At 46.3% G+C, this 27,642-nt stretch overlaps 1 protein-coding gene across 1 annotated transcript in view; it reads right to left on the bottom strand.

Moving 5' to 3' along the window:
- Positions 1-27,642, bottom strand: part of trip4 (thyroid hormone receptor interactor 4) — a 112,687-nt gene that overhangs the window by 7,817 nt on the left and 77,228 nt on the right. Inside the window, exon 12 of the mRNA XM_078429731.1 lies at positions 26,072-26,168. Coding sequence (XP_078285857.1) covers positions 26,072-26,168 — 97 coding nt within the window. The remainder of the gene's footprint in view (positions 1-26,071; positions 26,169-27,642) is intronic.

The following is a 27,642-nucleotide window of genomic DNA, read 5'->3' as shown; positions in this document are numbered from 1 at the left end:
CCCTTTGCCTAGAAACGAACACATTGCTCAAAAGAATCTGTCCACGACACTTCAGTTTGTTTGATTTTTTTAATCTATTATTTTGGGAAGTTCAGCTTCACTTTTATACATCAAGAAGACATAGTTCCAAAGGGCCAGTCATTTAAAACAAGGGGCGTGGAAATTTATTTTCACAAAGGGTGGTGAAATGCTGGAATTCATCTATCCCAGAGGGTTGTGGAAACAATATCATTAGAAGTATTTAAGGTGGAGGTGGATGCCTGTGAAAGATTGAGGTGAATATGGGGAAATGTTGAGCTGTAATCATACTGCAGGAGGGTATTTATTCACAAAATGCTGGAGTAACTCAGCAGGTCAGGCAGCATCTCAGGAGAGAAGGAATGGGTGACGTTTCGGGTCGAGACCGAAACGTCACCCATTCCTTCTCTCCTGAGATGCTGCCTGAACTGCTGAGTTACTCCAGCATTTTGTGAATAAATACCTTTGATTTGTACCAGCATCTGCAGTTATTTTCTTACACTACCTGTTGCTCCATTGCGATTTCTCCTCAAGGTATGTCCACTTTGAAGAGGTTCTCCTCCTCTCTTCGACGAATATCAGTCTGAAGAAGGGTCTCGACCCGAAACGTCACCCATTCCTTCTCTCCTGAGATGCTGCCTGACCTGCTGAGTTACTCCAGCATTTTGTGAATAAATACCTTCGATTTGTACCAGCATCTGCAGTTATTTTCTTACACACTGCAGGAGGGGGTAGGTTCAAGGGGCCGAGCGGCCTGTTCCTGCTATCAGATTCTTGTATCCCTGTGCATAAACAGCTTCTCTGTGTTGATGGGGCACTTTGCTATAAGACATCCACATCTTTGACAATTTCCACTTCTCAGAGAGCAAAATGCTCATCAATTTATATCGTGCACATCACAACTCTAGTGCAACTCACACTTTTAAAATCATTGATACAAAATAGGAATTGCCTATTGAAGAAGGGCCCCCAACCGAATGTTCTCCAGAGATGCTGCCTGTCCTGCTGAGTTATTCCAGCACTTTTTGTCCTTTTGTGTAAACCAGCATCTGCAGTTGCTCGCGTCCACACGTGCCTATTGCTAATCCATTCGAGGAATGCTACTGCTCCCTCAGTTTTGGTCTCCTAATCTGAGGAAAGACATTCTTGCCATAGAGGGAGTTCAGAGAAGGTTCACCAGATTGATTCCTGGGATGGCAGGACATTCATATGAAGAAAGACTGGATAGACTCGGCTTGTACTCGCTGGAATTTAGAAGATTGAGGGGGGATCTTATAGAAACTTACAAAATTCTTAAGGGGTTGGACAGGCTAGATGCAGGAAGATTGTTCCCGATGTTGGGGAAGTCCAGAACAAGGGGTCACAGTTTAAGGATAAGGGGGAAGTCTTTTAGGACCGAGATGAGAACGTTTTTTTTCACACAGAGTGGTGAATCTGTGGAATTCTCTGCCACAGAAGGTGGTTGAGGCCAGTTCATTGGCTATATTTAAGAGGGAGTTAGATGTGGCCCCTGTGGCTAAAGGGATCAGGGGGTATGGAGAGAAGGCAGGTACGGGGTACTGAGGTGGATGATCAGCCATGATCATATTGAATGGCGGTGCAGGCTCGAAGGGCCGAGTGGCCTACTCCTGCACCTATTTTCTATGTTTCTATGCTCCCCACAGTGATCTGGGACAAATGCAGGCAGGTGCGACTAGCAGGGATGGGGCATCTTGGTCAGCATGGGTAAAGTTGGCTGAACAGCCTATTTCTGTGCTGTATGATTATAACTGTATCATTCCCATTTTCAATACTGAGCCTTAAGCCTCTTTGTCTTCCCACGTTAAAACCCTCAGTTCTGGGTTCCCTTTCTTCCTCTGCTTGTGCCCACAACAGTTTGGCACCATCTGCAAACTTGGCCACTTGACAATGAATTTGAGCACCCTCATTGATATAAATTAGCCCAGAAGTGCTTCATTATTGATTAGTATGGTTGAAAGCCATTTAATGCTGCCTTTGAGGTCCCTGATCACTTAGGCAGTAATGAATAGGTCACATGTAGCTATTGAAGGAAAACTATGAGCATTGTTGGCAGCCAGCGTCATACATGAACCTCCATGTTATTCAAGATAAACTGAATGGGAGGCTTTCTCCTCCAAAGACGGTGTTCAAATTTTGTCATTCAACAGCTCTTGCAACAACAGACAAGCTCATCCAGACTGCCACACACAGAACCGTTTATCAGTTGTGTTACTACCATCGATTGCTTTTAGATAGCTCCTCATTTTAAGCTCTCAGGATGTCCTGAAGTCACTAACAGATTAAAAATATAGCAACCAATCACACGCAATAAATTTCCTCCGGTGTTAAAATGGATGCTGCAGTGATGTTGGTTGAGTAAGAAATGTTGACCAGCTATCAAAGTCGAAGGTATTTATTCACAAAATGCTGGAGTAAGTCAGTAGGTCAGGCAGCATCTCGGGAGAGAAGGAATGGGTGACGTTTCGGGTCGAGACCCTTCTTCAGACTGATGTCAGGGGGGCGGGACAAAGGAAGGATATAGGTGGAGACAGGAAGATAGAGGGAGATCTGGGAAGGAGGAGGGGAAGAGAGGGACAGAGGAACTACCTAAAGTTGGAGAAGTCGATGTTCATACCACTGGGCTGCAAGCTGCCCAGGCGAAATATGAGGTGCTGTTCCTCCAATTTCCGGTGGGCCTCACTCTGTCTCTGGCAGAGGCCCATGACAGAAAGGTCAGACTGGGAATGGGAGGGGGAGTTGAAGTGCTCGACCACCGGGAGATCAGGTTGGTCATCTATAATGGAGGAGGGGAAGCCCCGTTTCCTGAAGAACGAGGACATCTCTGACGCCCTAGTGTGAACCACCTCATCCCGGGCGCAGATGTGGCGTAGACGGAGGAATTGGGAGTAGGGTCACAGGTAGGTAGGGTGGTATGGTGCATTGGCCTTCATCAGTCAAGATAATGAGTATAGAAGTTGAGATGTTACAGTTCTTCAAGACATTGGTGAAGCCACACTTTGCGTTCTTTATCAAAAGAACGCAAAGACCTGCTGAAGAAAGTGTCCAGAGAAGATTTACGAGAGTGTTGCCAGGACAATAGACAATAGGTGCAGGAGTTTATTCACAAAATGCTGGAGTAACTCAGCAGGTCAGGCAGCATCTCGGGAGAGAAGGAATGGGTGACGTTTCGGGTCGAGACCCTTCTTCAGACTGATGTCAGGGGGGCGGGACAAAGGAAGGATATAGGTGGAGGCAGGAAGATAGAGGGAGAACTGGGAAGGGGGAGGGGAAGAGAGGGACAGAGGAACTATCTAAAGTTGGAGAAGTTACTATGATTCGACAAGAAATCTGGCAAATTCAGCTAGAAGGTGCATATTGCAACAGGCCTTGGTGGGTCAAGTGGATGTGGTCCTGTTGGTGTAAAGGAAGCCACATCAGAAACACCAAATGCAGATGAGGTTAGAGGAGTGCATATGAACCTCCGTCTCACCTGGAAGGACTGCTGAGGTCCCCACATGGATGTGAGGGAGGAAGAATCGGGACAGGCATTACATCTCCTGCTGTTGCAGGGGAAGTTCTTGGGTGGGGAGTAGTTTGGGTGGGGAGTAGTTTGGGTGGGAAGGAATGAATGAACCAAAGAATTGCGGAGTAAGAGATCCCTAAAGAAGACAGACAAGGGTGGGGAATGGAAGACGTGATTGGTGATGGGATCACGTTGAAGGTGGCAGAAATGTCGGAAAATTGTATGTCCAAAGATGGGAGGAGTTGGCTGCGCCTAACGGCTGCGGCTCTCTGGCAGTCTGCTTTTTTTTTGTTTGTGTCGGTGTTGGGATGGTTTTTGTTTCTGTTTTTGGTTGTGTATGTGTGGTGGGGGTGTGGGGTGAGGGGGGTGGGGTGGGGCGGGGGGAAACCTTTCTTTTATTAGGTCTCTTCCCCGGGGCGCAGCTCGCCCGCGGGGCCTTCCATCGCCCGGCGCGGCTCGGCTGCGGGACTTAACATCGCCGGCGCGGCTCGGCCGCGGGACGTTTCAGTGCCCGGTGCGGCTCGGCCGTTGGACTTAATATCGCCCGGTGCGGCCGCAGGACGTTTCGGTGCCCGGCGCGGCTTGGCCGCTGGACTTAACATCGCCAGCGCGGCTCGGCCGCGGGACGTTTCAGTGCCCGGTGCGGCTCGGCCGCTGGACTTAACATCGCCAGCGCGGCTCGGCCGCGGGACGTTTCGGTGCCCGGTGCGGCTTGGCCGCGGGACGTTTCGGTGCCCGGTGCGGCTCGGCCGCTGGACTTAACATCGCCAGCGCGGCTCGGCCGCGGGACGTTTCAGTGCCCGGTGCGGCTCGGCCGCTGGACTTAACATCGCCCGGTGCGGCCGCGGGACGTTTCGGTGCCCGGGGCGGCTCGGCCGCGGGGCCTTCCATCCTCTTGCGGGGGCTGTGCGTGTCGGTTGCCTCGGTAGGGGTCGAGCTGCCTGTCCGTGGGTGCGGGGAGAAGAGAGGGGAAGTTTTGTTGCCTCCATCACAGTGAGGGGGTGTTTGGAGTCACTGTGATGGATGTTTGTGTTGGGATCGGGTGTCCTGTGTTTTTTTCTTTTTTGCTGTGTCTTGTGACTGCTGAAATTTCGTTCGGTGTTGTGTCGAATGACAATAAAGTGTTGTTATGTTATGTTATGTACAGGTATGTAGGTTAATTGGCTGGGCAAATGTAAAAATTGTCCCTATTGTGGGTAGGATAGTGTTAATGTGCGGGGATCGCTGGGCGGCGCGGACCCGGTGGGCTGAAGGGCCTGTTTCCGCGCTGTATCTCTAAATCTAAAAAAAAAATCTTAAAAATCTATATGCGGAGGCTGGTGGGGTGGTGGGATGGGGAGCCCTATCCTTGTGCCTTCTGGGGACGAGGGAAGTGAGAGCAGAACTATGGGACACAGAAGAGGTTTAGTTTAGTTTAGAGATACTGCACGGAAACAGGCCCTTCGACCCACTGAGTTCACGCCGACCAGCGATCCCCGTACACTAACGGAATCCTACACACACTAGGGACAATATACAATAATACCAAGCCAATTAGCCTACAAACCTGTACCCCTTTGGAGCGTGGGAGGAAACCGGAGCTCCCGGAGAAAACTTATGCAGGTCACAGGGAGAACTACAAATTCCGGACAGACAAGTACCAGTAGTCAGGATCAAACCCGGATCTCTGACGCTGTAAGACAGCCACTCCACCCCATACAGTTCCTTAATGCTATGTGTGAGGGATCCATCTAGGACAACAAGAGGGGGGGGGGGGGGGGGGGGGGGGGAAACCATGTTTACTAAAGAACGAGTGTCCTAGAATGGGAGTTGGATTGCTTCAAAGTGCTCCAAGAGAAAGAATGTGCCTATTTTCCCAACGCTGCCGTGCAAAGATCCTGTTCTACTCCCTGAGAGACGGCACCAGCATGATTTCCAAGAATGCTGTGCATGTTGGTGCAATTTTAAAACACAGGGCAATGTTCCAATTGTTTGAAGTAACGCTGTTCAGCTGAGCTGTAGCTTCCAGCCAGTTCCAGTAACATTTGAAGAGCACCCAGGCAGCACAGCAACAGTGACCTGGTCATTAACCCAAGGAAACAGATCCCGGAAATGAAGGGGATCCCACTTCTGGAATTCTGCATTGGTGCTGAGACAGGAACCTCAAAGAAAATGATGCTTTCCTGCTTTGGTGACACCAATGAGGTAACTGGCTTTAAAAGGTAACAGCTCCACTCTGCAGGAATGCTGACTTGCTTGAACATTGCATAATTATAAACACATTCTCTAATTGACTCATTTTTGTTTACATTTGAAAAGCAAAACTTTATTCACGATTAAAAACATGTACAAAAACACTCTTCATAGGTCATAAGTGATAGGAGTAGAATTAGGCCATTCGGCCCATCAAGTCTCCTACCCCATTCAATCATGGCTGATCTATCGCTCCCTCCTAACCCCATTCTCCTGCCTTCTCCCCATAACAATAGACAATAGGTGCAGGAGGAGGTCATTCGGCCCTTCGAGCCAGCACCGCCATTCAATGTGATCATGGCTGATCATTCTCAATCAGTACCCCGTTCCTGCCTTCTCCCCATACCCCCTGACTCCGCTATCCTTAAGAGCTCTATCTAGCAGTGCAGTGCAGCGAGATCGCATCTTCCGTTGACCTGTTGCGGCAAGTGGGCAGTTTGCAGTGGGCCCAGATTCTTGCTGAGGTAGGAATTGATATGCCATAGCACACCTTTGATGCCATTTACAAGCAGGTGGGAATTTCGAACCTCGGTAATGAGAGGTTGAAGATGTCTGTGAAAACTCCAGCCAGTTGGTCCATGCAGGTTTTGAGAACGTGACGTGATACACCATCAGGTCCAGATGCTTTCCGAGGGTTCGCCCTCCTGAAAGATCTTCTGATGTCAGCCTCAGTAACTGACATTTCAACACCAGGGGGCTATGGGGCCCGAGTAGGTTCAGCAGCGTTCTCACTACCAAAGCGTGCGTAGAACACATGGAGCTCGTCCATAAGTGATGCCACGCTGTCACTGGAGCTGCCCCTGGTTTTGCATTGTAGGAACTGATGGCGTGCAAGCCGAATCTCCGTCTCATCCTCCAATTTAGAGCAAAAGTCCTTTTTAGCATTTTGGATGGCATTGTGAAGGTCGTATCTGGACTTCTTAAATGAATCTGAGCCACGAGACTTGAATGCCCAGAGGATTGCTAACCTCCTGGTTCTTCCAAGGCTTCTGGGTGCTTTTCGTGGGAACTCACTCCTCCACACATTTCCTTATGAAGTCACTAACAACTGTGGTGTTCCAAGTGTGGGGTCTCTTTCCAAAAAAAGCTTTATTCAGAAAAATAAATATATACAAAACAAGAATGGTGCCAAAACCTCTTCCAACATTCTCAATGTTTATACATTCATTAGTGATATATACATTATAGTGTTCACAATCCTTGTACCAAGCACTTTTGCCATTTATGTGGCTCCGTGGCGGATTATCCTTTCCCTTTTTTGAAGTGGTCTCCAACAGACTGCACCCCAACGTCCAGCAGCGGAAAGACGCTAGGCTGTGGCCCTCTCGCAGAGTCCTGGCGTTGGCTGCACCGAGCTTCAGTGGGTCACTCAGCACGTACTCCTGCAGTCTGGAGCGGGCCAGTTGATGATTTTCTAGCAGCACTTCATGTCAGTCTCCAAATGTGTCCCTGGGAACAGTCCGTAAATCAGAGTCCTCTATTTTGGAGCTATTTGGGATAAACCGTGACAACGACCCTTTCATCAGTCTCCAGAGTCTCTTCGCAAATCCAAATTCTGAGGTGGGCAACCATTTGCTCTCCGTAACAGCCGTCCTGAGGGCAGCATGAGCTGGTAGTAATATTCTGATGTTGTCGGATCGATCTGAATGGGAGGGCCCCTCTCACCGCCAGCTCTCACTCCGAACTCTCACCGCCAGCCAAACCAGATCTTGGTGCTTGCTGGCGAGTACTGGCGATGAGGCATTTCACGAGACAACCTGGGCATCTGCTCAAGGAACCATGCCATAGGACCCACCGAGTCCTTGTTCTGCAGTGCCTGCAGGACGTTTCGTGCTGATGGACGTAGTCAAAGGTGTTCGTTTGGGAGAACCCTTCCATGAAGGACTGATGGCGTGGCAATGTCCAGCTAACTGGCACAAGGCACAGCTTCCGAGCCCGAGGGTTGGCTCATTTGTTTTATTCCACTGCTCCAAAGAATCCAGTGAAACTGCTGATAATGGCCAAGGAGATGAGTGATTTATTTTCTCCTTTTAAGTGCGGCCGATCAAATTCAGTGCTGTCAACTCCTGATGAACTCTCTGACTCATTAACGGAGTCACCAGTCTGGCTAACACTATTTTGTATTTGCGCATTATTCACATTCAAAGTCTCTATTATCTCAGCTGCTTGCATGCAAAGCAGCAATGAAATGAGTATCAAACAGCAAACAGTCCAAAGCAACAGGATTCCCTAGTCCCTAAATAGTTTAGGTTAGTTTAGTTTATTGTCACGTGTACCGAGGTACAGTGAAAAGCTTTTGTTGCATGCTAACCAGTCAGCAGAAAGATTATACATGATTATAAGCCATGATCACAATGAATGGTGGTGCTGGCTCGAAGGGCCAAATGGCCTCCTCCTGCACCTATTTTCTATGTTTCTATGTAATTGAGCCATCCACAGTGTACAGCTGCTGTTGGAGCAGGAGTTTAAAGAGTGGTGCAGTTGTAATGTGTGATTGTAGAACCACTGCTGTGACCAGCTCACAAGGGGTCACCTGGCTTGGGTTCCATCTTAGATTAAAAAAATAATCCAGTTGCTGCAAAACCTAACAATTTGTTCTCAGACATGATCTGACATGATCGAAATTGCAAGTACACATAATTAAGTGTTAATGAGTAATCCAAACCAGAAATGAAAATACCACAATTTTAAACGTTGCTTAACAGGGCTCCAGAGAATTCAGGATCCAGGCCTGACCAATTAATTATTGGACAATTTTTCTTCAATTAATGTCTCGAATTAGAGCAATTACACAAACAGTGCTCTCCATAATGTTTGGGACAAAGACCCATCATTTATTTATTTGCCTCTGTACTCCACAATTTGAGTTTTTTTAATAGAAAAAAAATCACACGTGGTTAAAGTGCACATTGTCAGATTTAAAAAAAGACCATTTTTATACATTTTGGTTTCACCATGTAGGAATTACAGCAGTGTTTATACATAGTCCCCCCATTTCAGGGCACCATAATGTTTGGGACACAGCAACGTCATGTAAAATGAAAGTAGTCATGTTTAGTATTTTGTTTCATATCCTTTGCATGCAATGACGGCTTAAAGTCTGCGATTCATGGACATCACCAGTTGCTGGGTGTCTTCTCTGGTGATGCTCTGCCAGGCCATCTTTAGCTTGTTTTGGGGGCTAGTCCCCTTCAGTTTTCTCTTTACCATATAAAAGGCCTGCTCAATTAGATTCCGATCGAGTGATTGACTTGGCCACTCAAGAATTGACCATTTTTTAGACAATAGGTGCAGGGGGTGTTATGGCCTGGGCATGTATGGCTGCTGAAGGTACTGGTTCACTTATCTTCATTGATGATACAACTGCTGATGGTAGTAGCATAATGAATTCTCAAGTGCATAGACACATCCTATCTGCTCAAGTTCCAACAAATGCCTCAAAACTCATTGGCCGGCGGTTCATTCTACAGCAAGACAATGATCCCAAACATACTGCTAAAGCGTCAAAGGAGTTTTTCAAAGCTATTATCTGAATGGTGTCAAGTTAGGAAAAGGGGACGTACAACGTGATCTGGGTGTCCTAGAGATGCTGCCTTTCCCCCGCTGAGTTACTCCAGCATTTTGTGTCTATAAACAATCACAGAACCTCACTCAGCACAAAGTGCTGGAGGAACTCAACAGGTCAGCATCTGCAGAGAGAAACGACAGGCAACATTTCAGACATGATGTTTCAGACTGAAGAAGGGTCCGAACCCGAAACGTCATCTGTCCTTTTCCCTCCACAGGTGCTGCCTGACCCGCTGAGTTTCCTTCAGCAATTTGTGAGTCTATAGTTCATTACGCCTCCATGGAAGTTCAAACCTTTGTGTTCCACGTGGTGAGAGATGTCTCTCCTAAGGACCACTGATATTTTACTCTTTGTAGGTAATATGCACAATAAAAAAGGCATTGAACCAAAAAAGCAGAGAATCAGCCACTGAGAGGCAAGTGCTGCCCTTGGTCTGTGTGTGCTACGGGTTCCCCTCACCACCTGCTCTCAATCTGCACTGCAGCATTTCCCTCTGTCGAGCACATAGGTTGGGTCGGGTGGGGGAAGGGGGTTGCACGGAGCTGCTGGTTTCTTGCTCGGAAAAAAAACAAGCAGACAAAAATATAATTTCAAAGCATGTTCCTGGGCTACGTACTCTCCCAGGCAGCTTACACAAACATCAATTATCACGTCATAAAATAAGGGGCACCTGGCATTGAATGACCAGGGCAGCAGCTGCTCTTAATATTGAACTCACAAAGCAGCCCGCCACAACGCTCTAATTACATGCTGCCTTATTGCTCCCGGAGACGAGGTGGTTTTCGATTACTGACCCTCACGCACAGACCCATCCCAGTGCAGGCGGATTCACTGGAAGGGCACCCTGTCCGTTTCACAATTGCTGCGATTTGCATTCACTCTGCTGAGTCTGATTTCTTACAGCTCACCCCATGGCAATAGCCAGGCGCAATGTGCCCACGCCGACCATAATGCCCCATCTTCATTAGCACACAATTAGGGATGGAGCTGTTATCATCACTTGCTTTCATGTGGTTCCAACTGTAATCACGAAGGAACCTTTATTCTCCCACACCCACCTCCAGAAATCAAAATTATCTGACAGAATCAAACTTGTGCCCAGAACCCAAGATATATGCAAATCCTTGACACTGTACAAGCAAATCTACTTCAATTCGCGATTTGCTTAGGATTCAATCAGCATACGGTAAACCTCTCTGGCTCTGTGCCAGGCTGTGTCTATGTGCCTTTGCGTTGTCATGCCAACCGAGGCATAGCTGACTCGTCTGTATTTACATCTCAGATAAAAGACTGGCATAATTAAAAGGACAAATGCAAATCCTTTTTGTGACATAACTGGCTCAGCCGATGGAAATTATTTCTTCCAAAATGTCTGTCAATATTTTTTCTGTCAGCCTCCAGAAAACTCCAGCAATGTGCTAATCTGCTCAAATAAAAAAAACATCTAAGCAACACCACACTTAATTTTAAAAGGCCCAAACAACCTCTGCGACAATACACTGTGCACTCTCTCATCCAGCTGGTGCCCTTGGGCTTCGTCCATTTGTGACAGGGAGGCTTGAAGCCAAGCTTTCCTCCTTCATGCAGGGAACTTGCATACATCAATCTCCACCACAACGGAAGCACATTTTTCTTTTAAAAAGCTCTTTCGTACAATCATGAATTCTACAAAGGCTGTAATGGCCAATAAATTTTGATGGTTTTTAACGTGTGGGTTTGATACAACATTTAAGCTGCTGCTTCCACACTAGGAGTGTCCTGCTGCTAGCTTGCCTGAATGGGAGCGACACCATTGTGGACAATTGCACCAGTGTTGCATGGTGGAAACTAGTGGCACTGACAGGCTAAGGCATATTAAAAGGCATATGTTGCTTCCTCCTGCATGAAAAGGATCTTGCACTTAATAAACTCAGAGTTTGATCCTAGCAAACGTGAGTGTTGCACTTTGGGAGGTTGAATACAACTGGAAAGTAAACAATTAATAGAAACACAGAAAAATAGGTGCAGGAGTAGGCCATTCGAGCCAGCACCGCCATTCACTATGATCATGGCTGATCATCTAAAATCAGTATCCCGTTCCTGTTTTTTTTTCCCCATATCCCTTGATTGCTTTAGCCCCAAGAGCTAAATCTAACTCTCTCTTGATGAGATGGCAAGACCCTTAGCGGCATTGATGTTAGGGGGGTCTTGAGATTCTAAATCCATAGTCATAGAGTCATACAGTGTGAAAACAGGTCCTTCGGCACAACATGCCCACGTCGACCATAATGCCCCATCTACATTAGTTCCATCTGCCTACTTTGGCCCATATCCCTCTAAACCTATCCTATCCATGTACCTGTCTAAATGTTTCTTAAACGTTGCAACTAGGTTGCTGAACCTGGCAACACAAGTAGATAGAGAGGTAAAGGAGGCATATGGTATGCTTGCCTTCATTAGTTGAGACATTAAGTATAAGAGTCAGGAGGTCATGATGCAGCTTAATATGAAGGATGTGGAGGCTTTGGAGAAGGTGCAAAGAGGTTTACCAGAATGCTGCCTGAACTAGAAGATATTAGGTATAAGAAGTTGGACAAACTTGGATTGTTTTATCTGTAATGGAGGCTGAAGGGAGACCTGATAGAGGTATATCAAACTATAAGCGGCATAGAGAGGGAAGACTGTCAGAACCCTTTCTTCCTCCCTGGTGGAAAATGTCAAAGATCAGAGGGCATAACTTTAAGGAGAGCGTGACAAAGTTTAAAGGAGATGTATGGGGCAAGTTTTCTTTTTACAGAGAGTGGTGGATGCAAGGAGTAGTGGTGGAGGCAGATACAATAGTACCTTTTAAAAGGCTTTTAGGTAGGCACCTGTATATGTAGGGAATGGAGGTATATGGATCACTTGCAGGCAGGGGAGACTAGTTGAGACTGAAGAAGGGTCTCGACCCAAAACGTCACTTACTCCTTTCCTCCAGAGATGCTGCCTGACCCACTGAGTTACTCCAGCATTTTGTGTCTATCATCGGAGATTGGTTTAAATTAATATCATATTTGGCATGGACATTGTGGACGTTCTGTTTACAGTTCTAATGGAAAGCGAGATGAACTTTTCATACTACAAAAGCTCTCTAAACAATTATTTTTATTGATGTAAGATAAGAAATGTGGCAGACAATTTGTACATGATCCAAACAGAAGAAAACAATGTCTGGATTCATTTTACCGATTGTTTTGAGCAATAGGGATCAGATTGTTCCTTGGTATTTATTCACAAAATGCTGGAGTAACTCAGCAGGTCAGGCGGCATCTCGGGAGAGAAGGAATGGGTGACGTTTCGGGTCGAGACCCTTCTTTAGACTGATGTCAGGGGGCAGGATAAAGGAAGGATGTAGGTGGAGACAGGAAGACAGTAGGAGAACTGGGAAGGGGGAGGGAAAGAGAGGGACAGAGGAACTATCTAAAGTTGGAGAAGTCAAACCGGTCACATGCCTTCTGCTCTTATCTCTGACATTTGTTCCAACCACCTGCCTACCAACCTCCCCCCCCTTTAGCCCCAAGAGCTAAGTTCTCCTACCGGCTGAGTTACTCCAGCATTTTGTGAATAAATACCTTCGATTTGTACCAGCAACTGCAGTTATTTTCTTATACTACAGATTGTTCCATGAGTAATCCATCGGCAGTTTAATTATATTTCCAAGGTGAAGATAGAGCCGTGACCGAACAGTTCAGCTAAAAGGTGGGACCTCGGACACAGCAACAGCCCCTCAGCACCACACTGGAGTGTCGTCTTCGATGATGTGCGCAAGTCTTTGGACTTGAAGCCACAACGTTCAGAGTTGGGAGGCGAGAGCGAGACAACCACCGATAGCTGATTTAATTAGACTGCATTCGATGCCAGCTCACCCAGCATGATGTGAACTGCATAATTTAGGCTGCTTAATATGCAGCAAATGCAATAATTTAACTTGTACAGTCAAATTAATACTTCTCCCTTCAGTGATACCACTAATACTAGCAAAGAATTATAGGAGTGAGGTTGTATTGTTCCGTTAAAGGGGCCACAGTTTAAGAATAAGGGGTAGGCCATTTAGAACGGAGACGAGGAAAAACATTTTCAGTCAGAGAGTCGTGAATCTGTGGAATTCTCTGCCTCAGAAGGCAGTGGAGGCCAATTCTCTGAATGCATTCAAGCGAGAGCTAGATAGAGCTCTTAAGGATAGCGGAGTCAGGGGGTATGGGGAGAAGGCAGGAACGGGGTGCTGATTGAGAATGATCAGCCATGATCACATTGAATGGCGGTGCTGGCTCGAAGGGCCTCCTCCTACACCTATTGTCTATTGTTTAAGATCAGAAACTTATGGCCATTTCAGCCTGGATAAGGGCAGTTGAATGTATTAGGGCTACAATCCTCTAGTGTTAAACATATGTTTATTAAACTATTTATCAGTATAACAGCACTTAAAAGGTTCAAATAGCCCCTTGTATTCAATTGCAATCCTCTTGACACCCAAATCATGCTGGCTACAGATGATTAATGGGAAGTGAAGTGGTCAGGTACAGACTTTCCGTCCGTGGGATCTGGGTTCATGTGCAACCACTGCCTTTTGTAAGGACGCCAGGCCACTATTCCTTGCACCTCCCTGTTGTAAAACTCCTATGACAATCCGTGACAAAGAAGCTACAGTGTGGCTGTGTTGAAAACAGAATTGTGCACGCTGGTACTGAGGAGATGCACACAGTTGGAGATGCATTAGGCAGAATGAAAGGGAATTTTGCAGTGCTTCAAAGGAAAGGTGTTCTTAATCTTGGATTTCCTGCAGCTGTAACTTTCTCCCATAGAAATGCTTAAGACCAGAAGCATTAATATATTTAACAGGAAACCTGATAATGTACTCAAGGTGGAGAAAAATCAAAAGACAAGCTGAGAAGGCTCCTGCAGAGGAAGATGAGCCAAAAGACAGAAAGGAAGGCAGAGAAAAAGATCGACAAGCAGACGGAGCGGATATAGTTGGGGAGCAAAGAGAACATTGTTTTTTATAGTACTGTTCATGACTCTAGTCACTGCAAAACATGCTCTGAAGTACACCGAATCCTTGCCACTGGTATATAGACAACGCAATGAATAGCGAGTCTGAAGAAGGATCTTGACCCGAAACATCACCCATTCCTTCCATCCAGAGATGCTACCTGTCCTGCTGAGATACTCCAGCATCTGCACTGAATATACAATCAGCTAACTCACTCAAATAGCAAAGTGAAAAAAAAAGCATGTTTGCGAAGTTGAGCTAAACACAAAGTGCTAGAGGATCCCAGTGGGCCGGGCAGCATCTGGGAAGGGAATGGACAGGTGACGTTTCAAGCCAGAAGATTCCAGCATCTCAATTTTTGTGGTTATTTGAGGTACAAATATTAACCAGGAAAATAATTTCCTTGAACTCCTCTGCAAATTTTTAAGTCATTGAGGGAGCATAGATGAGGACAATAGACAATAGGTGCAGGAGTAGGCCATTCGGCCCTTCAAGCCAGCACCACCATTCAATGTGATCATGGCTGATCATTCTCAATCAGTACCCGTTCCTGCCTTCTCCCTGACTCTGCTATCCTTAATAGCTCTATCTAGCTCTCTCTTGAATGCTTTCAGAGAACTGGCTTCCACTGCCTTTCGAGGCAGAGAATTCCACAGATTTACAACTCTCTGACTGAAAATGTTATTCCTCATCTCCGTTCTAAATGGCCTACCCCTTATTCTTAAACTGTGGCCCCTGGTTCTGGACTCCCCCAACATTGGGAACATGTTTCCTGCCTCTAACGTATCCAACCCTTTAATAATCTTATATGTTTCGAGGAGTAACTCAGCAGGTCAGGCAGCATCTCTGGAGAGCATGGATAGGTGATAGCAGAAGGTGTGAGATATAGCCTTCCTGTGGCTTCACGATCTGCAACTCTTCAAACCGGTCTCACGCCTTCTGCTCTTATCTCTGACCTTTGTTCTAACCACCTGCATACCAACCCCCCCCCCCCCCCTCGCCTATCCATCCATTAACTGCCACACTTTGTCCTGTTCTCCCCTTTTCCAGATTTCTTCCACCCCCCCACAATCAGTCTGAAGTTTCAGTTCAAAATGTCACCTATCCATGTTCTCCAGAGATGCTGCCAGACCTGCTGAATTACTCCAGCACTTTGTGTCCTTTTGTGTATTAACCAGCATCTGTAGTTCTTTGTTTCGAGCATTGGTGAGACTTTGGATTGGTGTCTTATTTGAAAAATTGCAACTCTCACAGTGGGATGAAGAGCCTGCTCCACAATCAATGACAATAAGCACAAAACTATTTGAGCAGAGTCACCTACAGTACACCCCACAGCCCACCTCATGGCATTAGTAAGGAAGCTATTTCATATTAGCACACAATTACAAACAGGACTGTTATCATTACAGTTTTCATTTGCAAGTCATAGGAGCAGAATTAGGCCATTCAGCTCATCGAGTCTGTCCATCATTCAAACATGGCTGATCTATCTTTCTCGCTCAACCCCATTTTCCTGCCTTCTCCCATAACCCTTGACACCCGCACGAAGAATCTGCCAATCTCCTCCTTAAAAATACCCAAATGACGGCCTCCGTAGTCATTTGTGGCAATGAATTCCACAGATTCACCACTAAAGAAATTCCCCGTCATCTGGTCTAAAGGTACATCCTTTTATTCAAATTGGCTCCAATGATAATCTATACTTATTCGTCAACCAACATAGGAAAGGGATTCATCTGGCATTTCATTTGATTTTTTTTCTGAGGAACAAAGTCTCTTCTTGTAGGGACATAGGGATTGGTTGGATGGTCGAACCCTCGGATTGGCTAGCGAGGTCACGAGTGGGTTAGTGGGTTAGCGCGGTAGATTTGAGTAGTCTAGCGTTGGAACCCTTTTAGGTAAGACGTTAGGTAGTAGTCTAGAGCTTTGAGTGTTGCGAATTGTCACAGGGTTTTTAGAGCTGTTTAATAAATTTTGACTGCAGCATCCATCGCTATCGGACGCACTACATTGGTGACCCCGACGTGATCCAAAGATCACAGGAGCATGTCGCAGGTAGGAGCGAACAGTGGGCAGCAGAGCGCGAGCGGCGTTCACCTACCCCCATTCTGGGCCCATCAGCCGCACCTGTGGTTCGTGCAGGCAGCATCCCAGTTCCACCTCAAGAAGGTGGAGGAAGACCTGGAGAAATTCCACCTGCTGGTAAGCTGCCTACAGCCCGAGGTGGCCGCGCGGGTGGGACGGTACTTGACCAACCCTCCCCAAACCGAGAAGTACGAGGGGCTCAAGAGGCTCCTGCTGAGGACTTTTGGCTGTAGCCAGAACCAGCGGGCTCTGAAGCTTTTACATTTACCGGAGCTGGGGGATCGGCTGCCGTCGGTTTTGATGACGGAGATGCTGACCTTGATTGGCGACCATCAGCCGTGTATGATGTTCGAAGCGGCATTCCGGGAGAAATTGCCCCGGGACGTCAGGTTAGTGTTGGCGGACGTCTCTTTTGTTGCCTACACGGATCACAAACCCCTTACGTTTGCTTTTTCTAAGGTTTCTGATCCGTGGTCGGCCCGCCAGCAAAGGCATCTCACCCTCATTTCTGAGTTCACCACTGATGTTCGCCACATCGCGGGTAAGCTTAACGCCGTGGCTGACGCCCTGTCCCGGCCGGCCACTTCCTCTGTTGCTGCGGTAGGGGGCGAGGTGGATTTCCAGGAGCTAGCGGAGGCTCAGCGCCTGGAAGGAACTGCCTCAGCGTACGCCTCCGCAGCCTTGGGGTTGCGGTTGGAACAGGTGGCGTGTGGCCCCACAGGTACCACACTTTGGTGCGACGTTTCCCTTCCCCGCCCTCGCCCGGTGGTGCCGACTGCCCTGCGGCGTAAGGTTTTTGAGGCCATTCATGGCCTGGCACACCCGTCCATCTGGGCGACCTCGGCCATGGTGGCCGCCCGATTTGTCTGGCACGGCCTGCGGAAGCAGGTGGCCGCCTGGGCCCGTGCCTGCGTCCCGTGCCAGACCTCCAAGGTCCACCGCCACGTCCAGCCCCCGTACCAGACTTTTGTGGTTCCCCCCGTCCATTTTTACCACATCCATGTGGATTTGGTTGGTCCATTGCCCTACTCTAGGGGCTACACTCATCTACTAACAGTGGTAGACCATTTTACTCGTAGGCCGGAGGCTCTTCTGTTGTCAGACACCTCGGCGGCCTCCTGTGCACGGGCCCTGGCGTTGCATTGGGTTGCCCGTTTCGGCGTCCCGGCTATCATCACTACCGACCGGGGCGCCCAATTCACCTCGTCCCTCTGGACCGCGCTTGCGCAGCTGTATGGGTCCTGCTTGCAGCGGACCACCACCTACCATCCCCAAGCAGCATCCATCGCTATCGGACTCACTACATTCTTACCAATATTTTTAACACTTTGGAAAGTGCTTTGGAATGCTTTGAAGTTGTGAGACGTGTGACAGGAATACAAATCTTTTTCTTTCCTTTTATAACCACACAAGTAGATATTTGGAAGATAGTCAGCCCGACACATGTTCATTTTGGCTCTTACACGGGCTGTTTTTGAAAGTTCTAAAAGTCAGCACTCATTTCTGCAACACCATCTGTGTGAGTTCCATGAAATATTTCAGTCATTTGCCTCACATAACTCCCATCATCAGCAGGGACATATATTTGGTGCAAAGATATTTGGTGTTTGCTAAAGTTCAAACCCAATTTATAAGAATAATATTCACTCCATTGAAAAAAACAAAATCGGAATAGGGCGGCATGGTGGCGCAGCAGTAGAGTTGCTGCCTTACAGCGTCAGAGACCCAGGTTCAATCCTGACTATGGGAGCTGTCCGTACGGAGTTTGATCATTCTCTCCCGTGACCTGCATGGGCTTTCTCCAGGAGCTCTGGTTTCCTCCCACACTCCAAAGTACGGGTTTGTAGGCTAATTGGCTTGGTAAAATTGTAAGTCGTCCTTAGTGTGTGTAGGATAGCGTTAGAGTGCGGGGATCGCTGGTCGGGACGGACTCATTGGGCCTAAGAGCCTGTTTCCGCACTGTATCTCCAAACTAAACTAAAACCTTAAACATTGTCAGAGAAACGGTTACAATCTCCAAAAGTACACGGTCATCCCAAAATCCAGACGGGCAATCTGGTTCAGTCTTTAAAATGCATAATATTAAACACGATTAAATGTAGGTGGTATTCCAGTATTTTTGACACTCACTTTTCCGAATGCATTTGAGAAGCTGAGAGGAAACAGGATGTGATACCCTTTAGGAAAGTGTATTACACTGCATTATGGATTGCTAAAACATAGGTTTGTGCCTGAGATTTTTCCATTTTAATCAAAGCACTGAATAATGCCCAGAACAGGGGCCAAGAACATCATAGAAGGATAAAGGAAAAAACAAGAAAGAAAACTGCTATTTTTTTCAATAGGTTAGCCAAAAACCCAAATATCTTGTATTTTGACACGGCCTCATCATATCCCAAAGGCATTCGCAAGGCACTTTACATCCCAAGGATTACTTTTAAAGCAAATTTTGCAATGGAACTAAAGAATATGGTGAGCTTGCGCACTCAGCAGTTCCATAAGCAGCACTTTAAATGAATGACCAGATAAATTTTTTTTGTGTGGTGTTATTTAAGGCCAGGACACGAAGAGAACACTCTGCTCTCTGTTAATCGAGCACCACGATCTTTAATGCCCATTGGAGCAAGCAGATGGAGACTTGGCGCAAGATCTCGCGTGAAAGAGGGCTTATGAAGTTTCCCAATCCAACCTATTACGCTTTAAGACCGTTGGCTCAAACAAAGATGCTGTTTATAAGTAGGGCTAGAATTTTGTCATGGAAAATATGGAGCCAGAATGTGAAACAGTCACATATACTTTGCCCAAGGGAAGACAGAGGCTCAAGAAGCAGTAGTTCAGTGTTGAGATAGAGCATGGAAACAAATTATTCCCAATAGACAATAGGTGCAGGAGGAGGCCATTCGGCCCTTCGAGCCAGCACCGCCATTCAATGTGATCATGGCTGATCATTCACAATCAGTACCCCGTTCCTGCCTTCTCCCCTTATCCCCTGACTCCGCTATCCTTAAGAGCTCTATCCAGCTCTCTCTTGAATGCATTCAGAGAATTGGCCTCCAATGCCTTCTGAGGCAGAGAATTCCACAGATTTACAACTCTCTGACTGAAAAAGTTTTTCCTCATCTCAGTTCTAAATGGCCTACCCCTTATTCTTAAACTGTGGCCCCTGGTTCACGACTCCCCCAACATTGGGAACATGTTTCCAGCCTCTAACGTGACCAACCCCTTAATAATCTTATTCGGCCCACTGAGTCCATGTCGATCACTGATCATCCGTTCACACCTGTTCTATGTTATCCCACTTTCGCATCAACTCCATGCACACTAGGGACAATTGCAAAGGCCAATTAACCTGCAAACCCGCACATCTTTGGGATGTGGAGGAAACCAGGGCACCCGGAGGACATCCATGTGGTCACAGGTAGAACCTACATTCTGCACACAGACAACACAAGATCAAACCCAAGTCTCTACCACTGTGTGGCCGCAGCTCTATCAGCTGTACAACTGTGCTGCCCTTGTAGGTATGTTGCTATACTACATTTCCTTGTAGGTATGTTGCTGTACTACATTAAATTCAATATCGAAGACTTTTTTTTCAAAAATCAGGTCATCAGAAATCATGGTATCCATGACACCTGGGGCCTCTTTAGTCAGTCCTTAATTAACCCAGCTTTAATTATGACATTAGAATAAAACACAGCTTTGGTGACGTTTACCACTATTTTGAAAAGATGTACAAGAAATGGACAAGGCATACACAGGGCAAGGTGTGATGAACCATTAAAGAAGGACAGGTACATGGATATGGGCAGGTTCAGAGGGATATGGACCAAATGTAGGCAGGAAGGACTAACGTAGTAGCTAGCGTGGATAAATTGGGCCAAAGGACCTGCTTCCATTATGTATGACTAAGGTTTTGACCTGTAAGATTAGGAAAAGTACTGGCTTTGCATGTAAACAAGACAATGGTGGATGCTTCAAAAGCAAGCTTGAAGTCTAAGCAAATTGGACAAGCTGAAAGGTCTCCGTCTCTTCCACTCGCCTTTGGAACACATCAGCATTCTTGCTGAGATTAGTAATGAGGGGAATTATTGTCCCAGTCATTTGTTCCGCTTTCAAATGACTGTTCTTGGTTATATCACCACTGCATCTCATTTAACTTTTCAGGGCTGCCAATTACTTGCTACAAAGTTACTTGGCCTTGCTGGTGAATTATAAAGCTCCAATTCATGTCAAGTTCCAAGAAATGTAAATTGGAATAAGGAACATGTTGAACTTGTGGGATTAATATGTCAAACAGTTCATAAATATTTTCATGTTGCATTCAGTGCTGCTATGGGATATTCATTAGTCTGACCAAATGCACAAAACTGGTTCAAGGTTACTTATGAGAGAATGGTGTGGCAGATAAATAGGTTGCTGGAAAATTATGGGTGTCAGACATCCAAAGGTAGCAATTGAGATCACTCCACCAGTGTGCGATGGCTGTTAGGAACTAATGAGCACGGCATTGCAGGATCAGTAAAAGAAGCAGGGACAGGCCACATTCTTCCTCAGAGTTCATTCTCCAATGAATATTAGAGCCAATAATGCACCCCAAGTTCACCATTCCATCTGATCCCCAGATCACTACCTAATAAAATCATTCCTTCAGCTTTGAAAGCACTCAATGACTTGAGCATCAGCAGTTCCACGGAGCACAGAATTCCAAAGGATCGCAAACCCTTATCTGAAGGCTATGGTTCCTCGTTCTGGACGCTGCTGCCAGAATTAGCAATAGCCTCATATTTGCCTTGTTCATTCATTTCAGAATCTTGTACACGTCAACAATGTTACTTCTTGTTTTCCTGAACTCCAGTGAGCACAGGCTAATATGACTCTCCCAGGAAGCAAACAAGTGCATTTGCACTGCCTCCAAGGCAAGTTCATCCTCCTTGGGAATATAGGCACTGCGCTTATTCCAGCTGTCACTTCACCATGGCCCCGTACAATTACAACCATTTGCAAAAAAGGAAATAGCCTTTTCCCCCCTAAATGCTTACCTGTACTTGATGTTTGATGCATGCTAATTTTGCATTTCATGAACCAAAATGTCTATATGTCACCTTTTACTAGTTTTTAGAGGTAAAAATATTCCAATCTATTTTTTACTTTTGAAGTGCAAAAAAAACTCCTATCTGAAGGCTATGGTTCCTAGTTCTGGACTCTGCAGGCAGAAACAGCCTCATCTTTACCTTGTTCATACATTTTGGAATTTTGTATTCATCAACGATGTTAGGTTTCCTTTCCCAAAACTCCAGTTTTTGGGGAGATTTTCCGCGCACCGAGACCACGCCGACCAGCGATCACCCTTTCACTAGTTCTATCCGACACACCAAGGACAATTTACAGAACCAACAAACCTGCACGTCTTTGCAATGAAGGTGAAAACTGAAGTACCTGGAGAAGATGCAACACCTGACCCTACTCCTCTTCCCATGACTGTCCAGGGACCCTGACAGTCCTTTCAGGTTAGACAGAGGTCCACTTGCACCTCCTCCAACCTCATCTACAGTATCCATTGATCAAGATGTGGACTCTTATGCATCGGTGAAACCAAACGTAGACTGGGCGACCGTTTCGCTGAACACCTTCGCTCTGTCCGCCTGAACCTACCTGATCTCCCGGTTGCTAAACACTTTAATTCTCCTTCCCATTCCCACGCTGACCTTTCCGTCCTAGGTCTCCTCCATTGTCAGAGTGAGGCTAAACGCAAATTGGACGAACAGCATCCCATATTTTGCTTGGGCAGCTCACAGCATAGATGGGACATCTTGGTCGGCACGGGCAAGTTGAGCCGGAGCCCGTTTCTGTGCTGTATGATTCTAGAACAATGTGGACTCAGGATTATCAATACTACCTTGAATGCTCCTTCCACACTGTGAACCAGAGGTCCCAGGAAACAGCGAGGATGTTGCGCTTGTTCAAGAGAGCAACTTTGTCTACTCGGTAATGTCCTCCTTCAACAGAGCTCAGAATTATGTCCACATCTTGATTAATACTCTCTCCATTAATGCTACTCTTGTTATTGGTTGCTGTTTGGACTGTACACTATACTGAAAAGTGTTTCCCGACCCCTGTTATCTGTTCACTTAATCCATCTATTTCCTGTTCTTCCTGGTCAAGGTCATTCCCAATTCTGGCCTTACTCCATCACCTCAGAACAACATCATGTCCTTTTCAATATCATCCGTCTTTCCGAAACAAAAGGGTACGAAGCAAGAGCTGAAGAGAAAAATCACTATGTCACCACTGGTGCTTTGAAGCCATTTGGGGATAATGCTCATGAACCTCCTTGGCCTTTACTTGATATTTTTCCAATTGGTCTGGCATAGATTGACAGAGATACCCAAACTGGGAATTTATCATGAAGCGTTTCATCGAGCAGTGTACTCATGAGTGTCAAACGCAGAGCTCCAAGCTCCGACCCTGGAGCACATGCTCCAATCCAAAATAATTCTGGATGTGCAACTCAATCCTCTTCACTGGTTGAGGGTTCGAGTTTGAAAAAGCCCTGCCGGGTCTGCATTATCAATTAATACTAAACCAGGAAGAACCATTGACAAATTGCAGAGAATTAAATTAACATTTCATTAATTTTACAGCAAGGAAACTGTCCATTTGGTCCACCAGGACCATAATGGGTTTCATGCTCCACATCTTTCGCCCAGCCTTGTTTCATCTCATCCCATCAAAAACCCCTTGTATCCTTTCTCCATATCTTTATGTGAAATATATGCAGCTTCATTATTAATGCATGTTTAAACAGTGCACATCTTCTTGATCAGAAGGACAAAAGATTCATGCAATCTTATTTAAATAGGTTTTGTCAAGGTGCATGGTGATATTAAATATGCTGAAACAATGACGATGACATGGACAAGAGTCTTAGTTTTTCAATAAAGCAGTAAAAGCAGAAACATTTTAACTCTCAACTAATTAGCCAAGGATATTTGTGCAAACAGATTCTGTAAAATTTTCGTTTAGTTTAGAAATGCAGTGCAAAGACAGGCCCTTCAGCCCACCGAGTTCGCACCGAACAGACTAACACTATCCTACACACATTAGGGACAATTTTTACATTTACGCCAAGCCAATTAACCTACAAACCTGAACGTCTTTGGAGTGTGGGGGGAAACCAAAGATCTTGGAGAAAACCCACGCGGGGCACGAGGAGAAGGTACAAACTCCATACAGACAGCACCCATCGTCAGGATCAAACCCAGGGCTCTGGCGCTGTAAGGCAGTAGCTCTACTGCTAGGCCACCTTGCCGCCCGATGCATAAATGCAGCATCTGTTTCCTATGACAGACGGATCAATAACCAGAGGACACAGCTTGAAGGTAAGTGGCAGAAGAATTACCAGTGATATCAGCAATAATAAAAAACAGTGCAAAATGATGATCTGCATTGCACTGTCTGAGGGGATGTTGCAAACAGATTTAATAATAAAAATAGGGAGGAGGGGGAAGCAAACTGGATGTGGTGGCTGAGGAAAATAATATGAGGAAACAAAAACAAGAACTGGATAGCTCTCTCAAAAGGCCAGTACAGGCACAATGGACTGAATGGCCTCCACTATCCTGTCAGACTCTTATGAAATGTAAATATATTTCAGTTATTTACAGTTCCACGAAGAGCCCATTAAAAAAGAAAAGCATTTTCTTGAATATCTTATTTCCTACTTTTACTTGTGGTATGTGGAACATCTTGCTATAAATATTGATGACTTTATATATCCTCTGAGAATCCTCTAATAATGCTTCACAGTTCAAAAACCATATTAAAACACAGCTGAAAATTGCTCCTCAAGCTAGAAATCATGAAGAGCTGGCCAAGAGCCTCATAAAAACAGCGACGGAATAATAATAATAATAATAGACTTGATCTTGTAACACACAAAGTCAAACAATTACACTGCAAATGCCAAGAGACAGGGTTTGGAATCATTGAATAAAGCAGTACAAAAGGCCATTCAGTGTATCATGCCTGTATTAGTCTAATCTGGACTGTTGCTGTTCTCATCATCCTTGTTACTGCAGATACCACATCAGTGCAACATTTAGAAATTACTGTCGGGAAAATGCAAAGCCTGAAAGCTGAGAGTCTTGGCGAAAATTACTTCCTTTTTGTTTTACTCCCCTCAGCTCCCCACTCTCAATTTACTGTGAATGACTAATCTATTGGACTCAAAGGTATTTATTCACAAAATGCTGGAGTAACTCAGCAGGTCAGGCAGCATCTCAGGAGAGAAGGAATGGGCGACGTTTCGGGTCCAGACCCTTCTTAAGACTGAGATGCTGCCTGACCTGCTGAGTTACTCCAGCATTTTGTGAATAAATACCTTCGATTTGTACCAGCATCTGCAGTTATTTTCTTACATAATCTATTGGACTCAATCTACTAAAAGAGACTGCAGATGCTGAATCTTGAGCAAAAAAGCAAAATGCTGGAGAAACTCCGCAGATAGGGCAGCATTCGTGAGGGAAATGGACAGGCGGCGTTTTGGGTTAACACCTTTCTTCGGGGACGGTCAGGCCCACCGGAAATTGGAGGAACAGCACCTCATATTTCGCCTGGGCAGCTTGCAGCCCAGTGGTATGAACATTGACTTCTCCAACTTTAGATAGTTCCTATGTCCCTCTCTTCCCCTCCCCCTTCCCAGATCTCCCACTATCTTCCTGTCTCCACCTATATCCTTCCTTTGTCCCGCCCCCCTGACATCATGCGAAATATGAGGTGCTGTTCCTCCAATTTCCGGTGGGACTCACTATGGCACTGGAGGAGGCCCATGACAGATTCACAAAATGCTGGAGTATTTGTTAAATATTTGTTAAATATTTGTTAAGTAATAAATATTGAAGGGTCTTGACCCGAAACGTCGCCCATTCCTTCTCTCCTGAGATGCTGCCTGACCTGCTGAGTTACTCCAGCATAACTCAACGGGACAGGCAGCATCTCTGGAGAGAAGGAATGGGTGACCTTTTGGGTCGGGACCCTTATTCAGACTGAAGAAGGGTGTCGACCCAAAAAGGTCACCCATTCCTTCTCTCCAGAGATGCTGCCTGTCCTGCCGAGTTACTCAAGCTTTTTGTCTCTCTCTTCGGTTTAAACCATCATCTGCAATTCCTTCCTACACAAATTATATTCCACTGTTGTGCTGACCCAACTGTGAAGAGCTTGAACAAGGTAAATTTAAGTTTATTGTTTTCACTGACCTAAGTGGTAGTATGAAAGGCCTTCAATTTAATATAATTATGAAGTGAAAAATATATACTTGGTACACAAAGTAATCAGAACATTGATTCACAGTTAAAAGTCATTTTTGACACATAATTGATGGATTGTTTTCAAGTGAAATAAAACAATTGTAAAGCAAAGAGAACTATTAAGCAGTAGAAAAAAAGGAAATTAAGAACAGTGTCATAACTTGCTGGATTAATCTCGCTCTTATTTATTCCTCAGAATAAACCTACATACTGAAGGATATTAATTGCATTTCAAAGTAGTCTTCTGGCAACCTTTGTTGCTTGGGCTTTTAAACCCATAAAAAATGGGCCCACCAGAATATTAGTTATAGATGAGAGTCCATCACTACAGATCTTGTGTCGCCCTTTCAATGGAAATTTCACCAGAAGTTCCTGAGGATTGGTGCAAACAAACACAAAGGGGGAACCGCTCTCCTGATCTGCAAACTGAAAACAAAAAAAAAATGTTAAACATATTAAACCTTGGGGCGGTGGGGAAATTCCTTTCCTCCAATTTACCCAGCACAATAATCCCTTCCCACAACTGAGCTTGTGGGGTGGGGTGGGGGGTGGGGGGGGGGCAGGGAGTGGAGGAGGAGTAGAGGTGGGGGGGGGGGGAGTGGGGGTCGGGGGAGGAGGAGAGTGAGGGAGGGGAAGGAAGAGAGGGGGGAGTGGGGAGGGGAGGGGGGAGGGAGGAGATGGGAGGGGGGGAGGGGAGGGAAGAGAGGGAATGGGGAGGGAAGAGAGGGAATGGGGAGAGGGAGGGGGGGAGAGGGGAGGGGGGGAGAGGGGAGGGGGGGGAGGGGAGGGGGGGGAGAGGGAGTGGGGGAGAGGGAGTGGGGGAGAGGGAGTGGGGGAGAGGGAGGGGTAGAGGGAGTGGGGGAGAGGGAGTGGGGGAGAGGGAGTGGGGGGGAGGGAGTGGGGTGAGTGGGACTGGGGAGAAGGGCAGTGGGGGGAGGGGGGAGTAGGGTTTGAGAGGGGAGGGGGGGAGTGCGGAGGGGAGGAGTGGGGGGTAGGGGAGGGGGGCTTGGGGGTAGGGGAGAGGGGAGTGGAGGGGGAGTAGGGGTGGGGGGGGAGGGGAGTGGGGGTGGGGTAGTGGAGTGCGTGAGTTGGGTGCAGGAGGGGGGGATAAGGGGGATTGAGTGGGTGAGTGGAAGGGGTTGAGGGTGCTAGACCAATACAGGAGAGGCTTTGGGTCCACGACTCGCTCTGGCTGCAGCGCTGGCTTCACAGGGCTGAGGTGAGTGACACCCTCTCCCCTTCCCGGTCCCCCCTCTACGAGGAATGGGCCCAACAGGTCCACTTGGTCTAGTCATCTCTAAATTCAACACACTTGACATGGCAACACCTGTTAAAATGAACTTCTACTACCCACCTTATATCAACTCTTCTAATGTTTGAAACTAGTGCAAACATTTGCAATATTGATGCAAACCTAATTCCTGCAAAGGTGTTATAAAGTACAATCGAAGTGAAATGCTTCAAATGGAGTCTCCACTATAGCTTGCATCTAAGTGTTCAGTGTTGGCAACTTTACATGAAAACATGAGCATCTTGCAAATTGATAATAATAATAATAATAATAATAAGCATTTATTTTATATAGCGCTTTACCAGGTGCTCAAAGCGCTTTACAAAAACAGTCATAACATAAAAACAAACAGACAAACTATCCTGACGGAGAAGCGGCGAACAAACAGCGCCAGAAACATAGAAAATAGGTGCAGGAGGAGGCCATTCGGCCCTTCGAGCCAGCACCGCCATTCAATGTGATCATGGCTGATCGTCCCCAATCAATAACCCGTGCCTGCCTTCTCCCCATATCCCTTGATTTCATTAGCCCCTAGAGCTCTATCTAACTCTCTCTTAAATCCATCCAGTGATTTGGCTTCCACTGCCCTCTGTGGCAGAGAATTCCACA

This window comes from Rhinoraja longicauda, chromosome 38 (genome assembly GCF_053455715.1).
Source record: "Rhinoraja longicauda isolate Sanriku21f chromosome 38, sRhiLon1.1, whole genome shotgun sequence".
Taxonomy (NCBI): Eukaryota; Metazoa; Chordata; class Chondrichthyes; order Rajiformes; family Arhynchobatidae; genus Rhinoraja; species Rhinoraja longicauda.
Note: the sequence above shows the minus strand (reverse complement) of the source record. Positions and strands in the feature narration are given on the sequence as shown.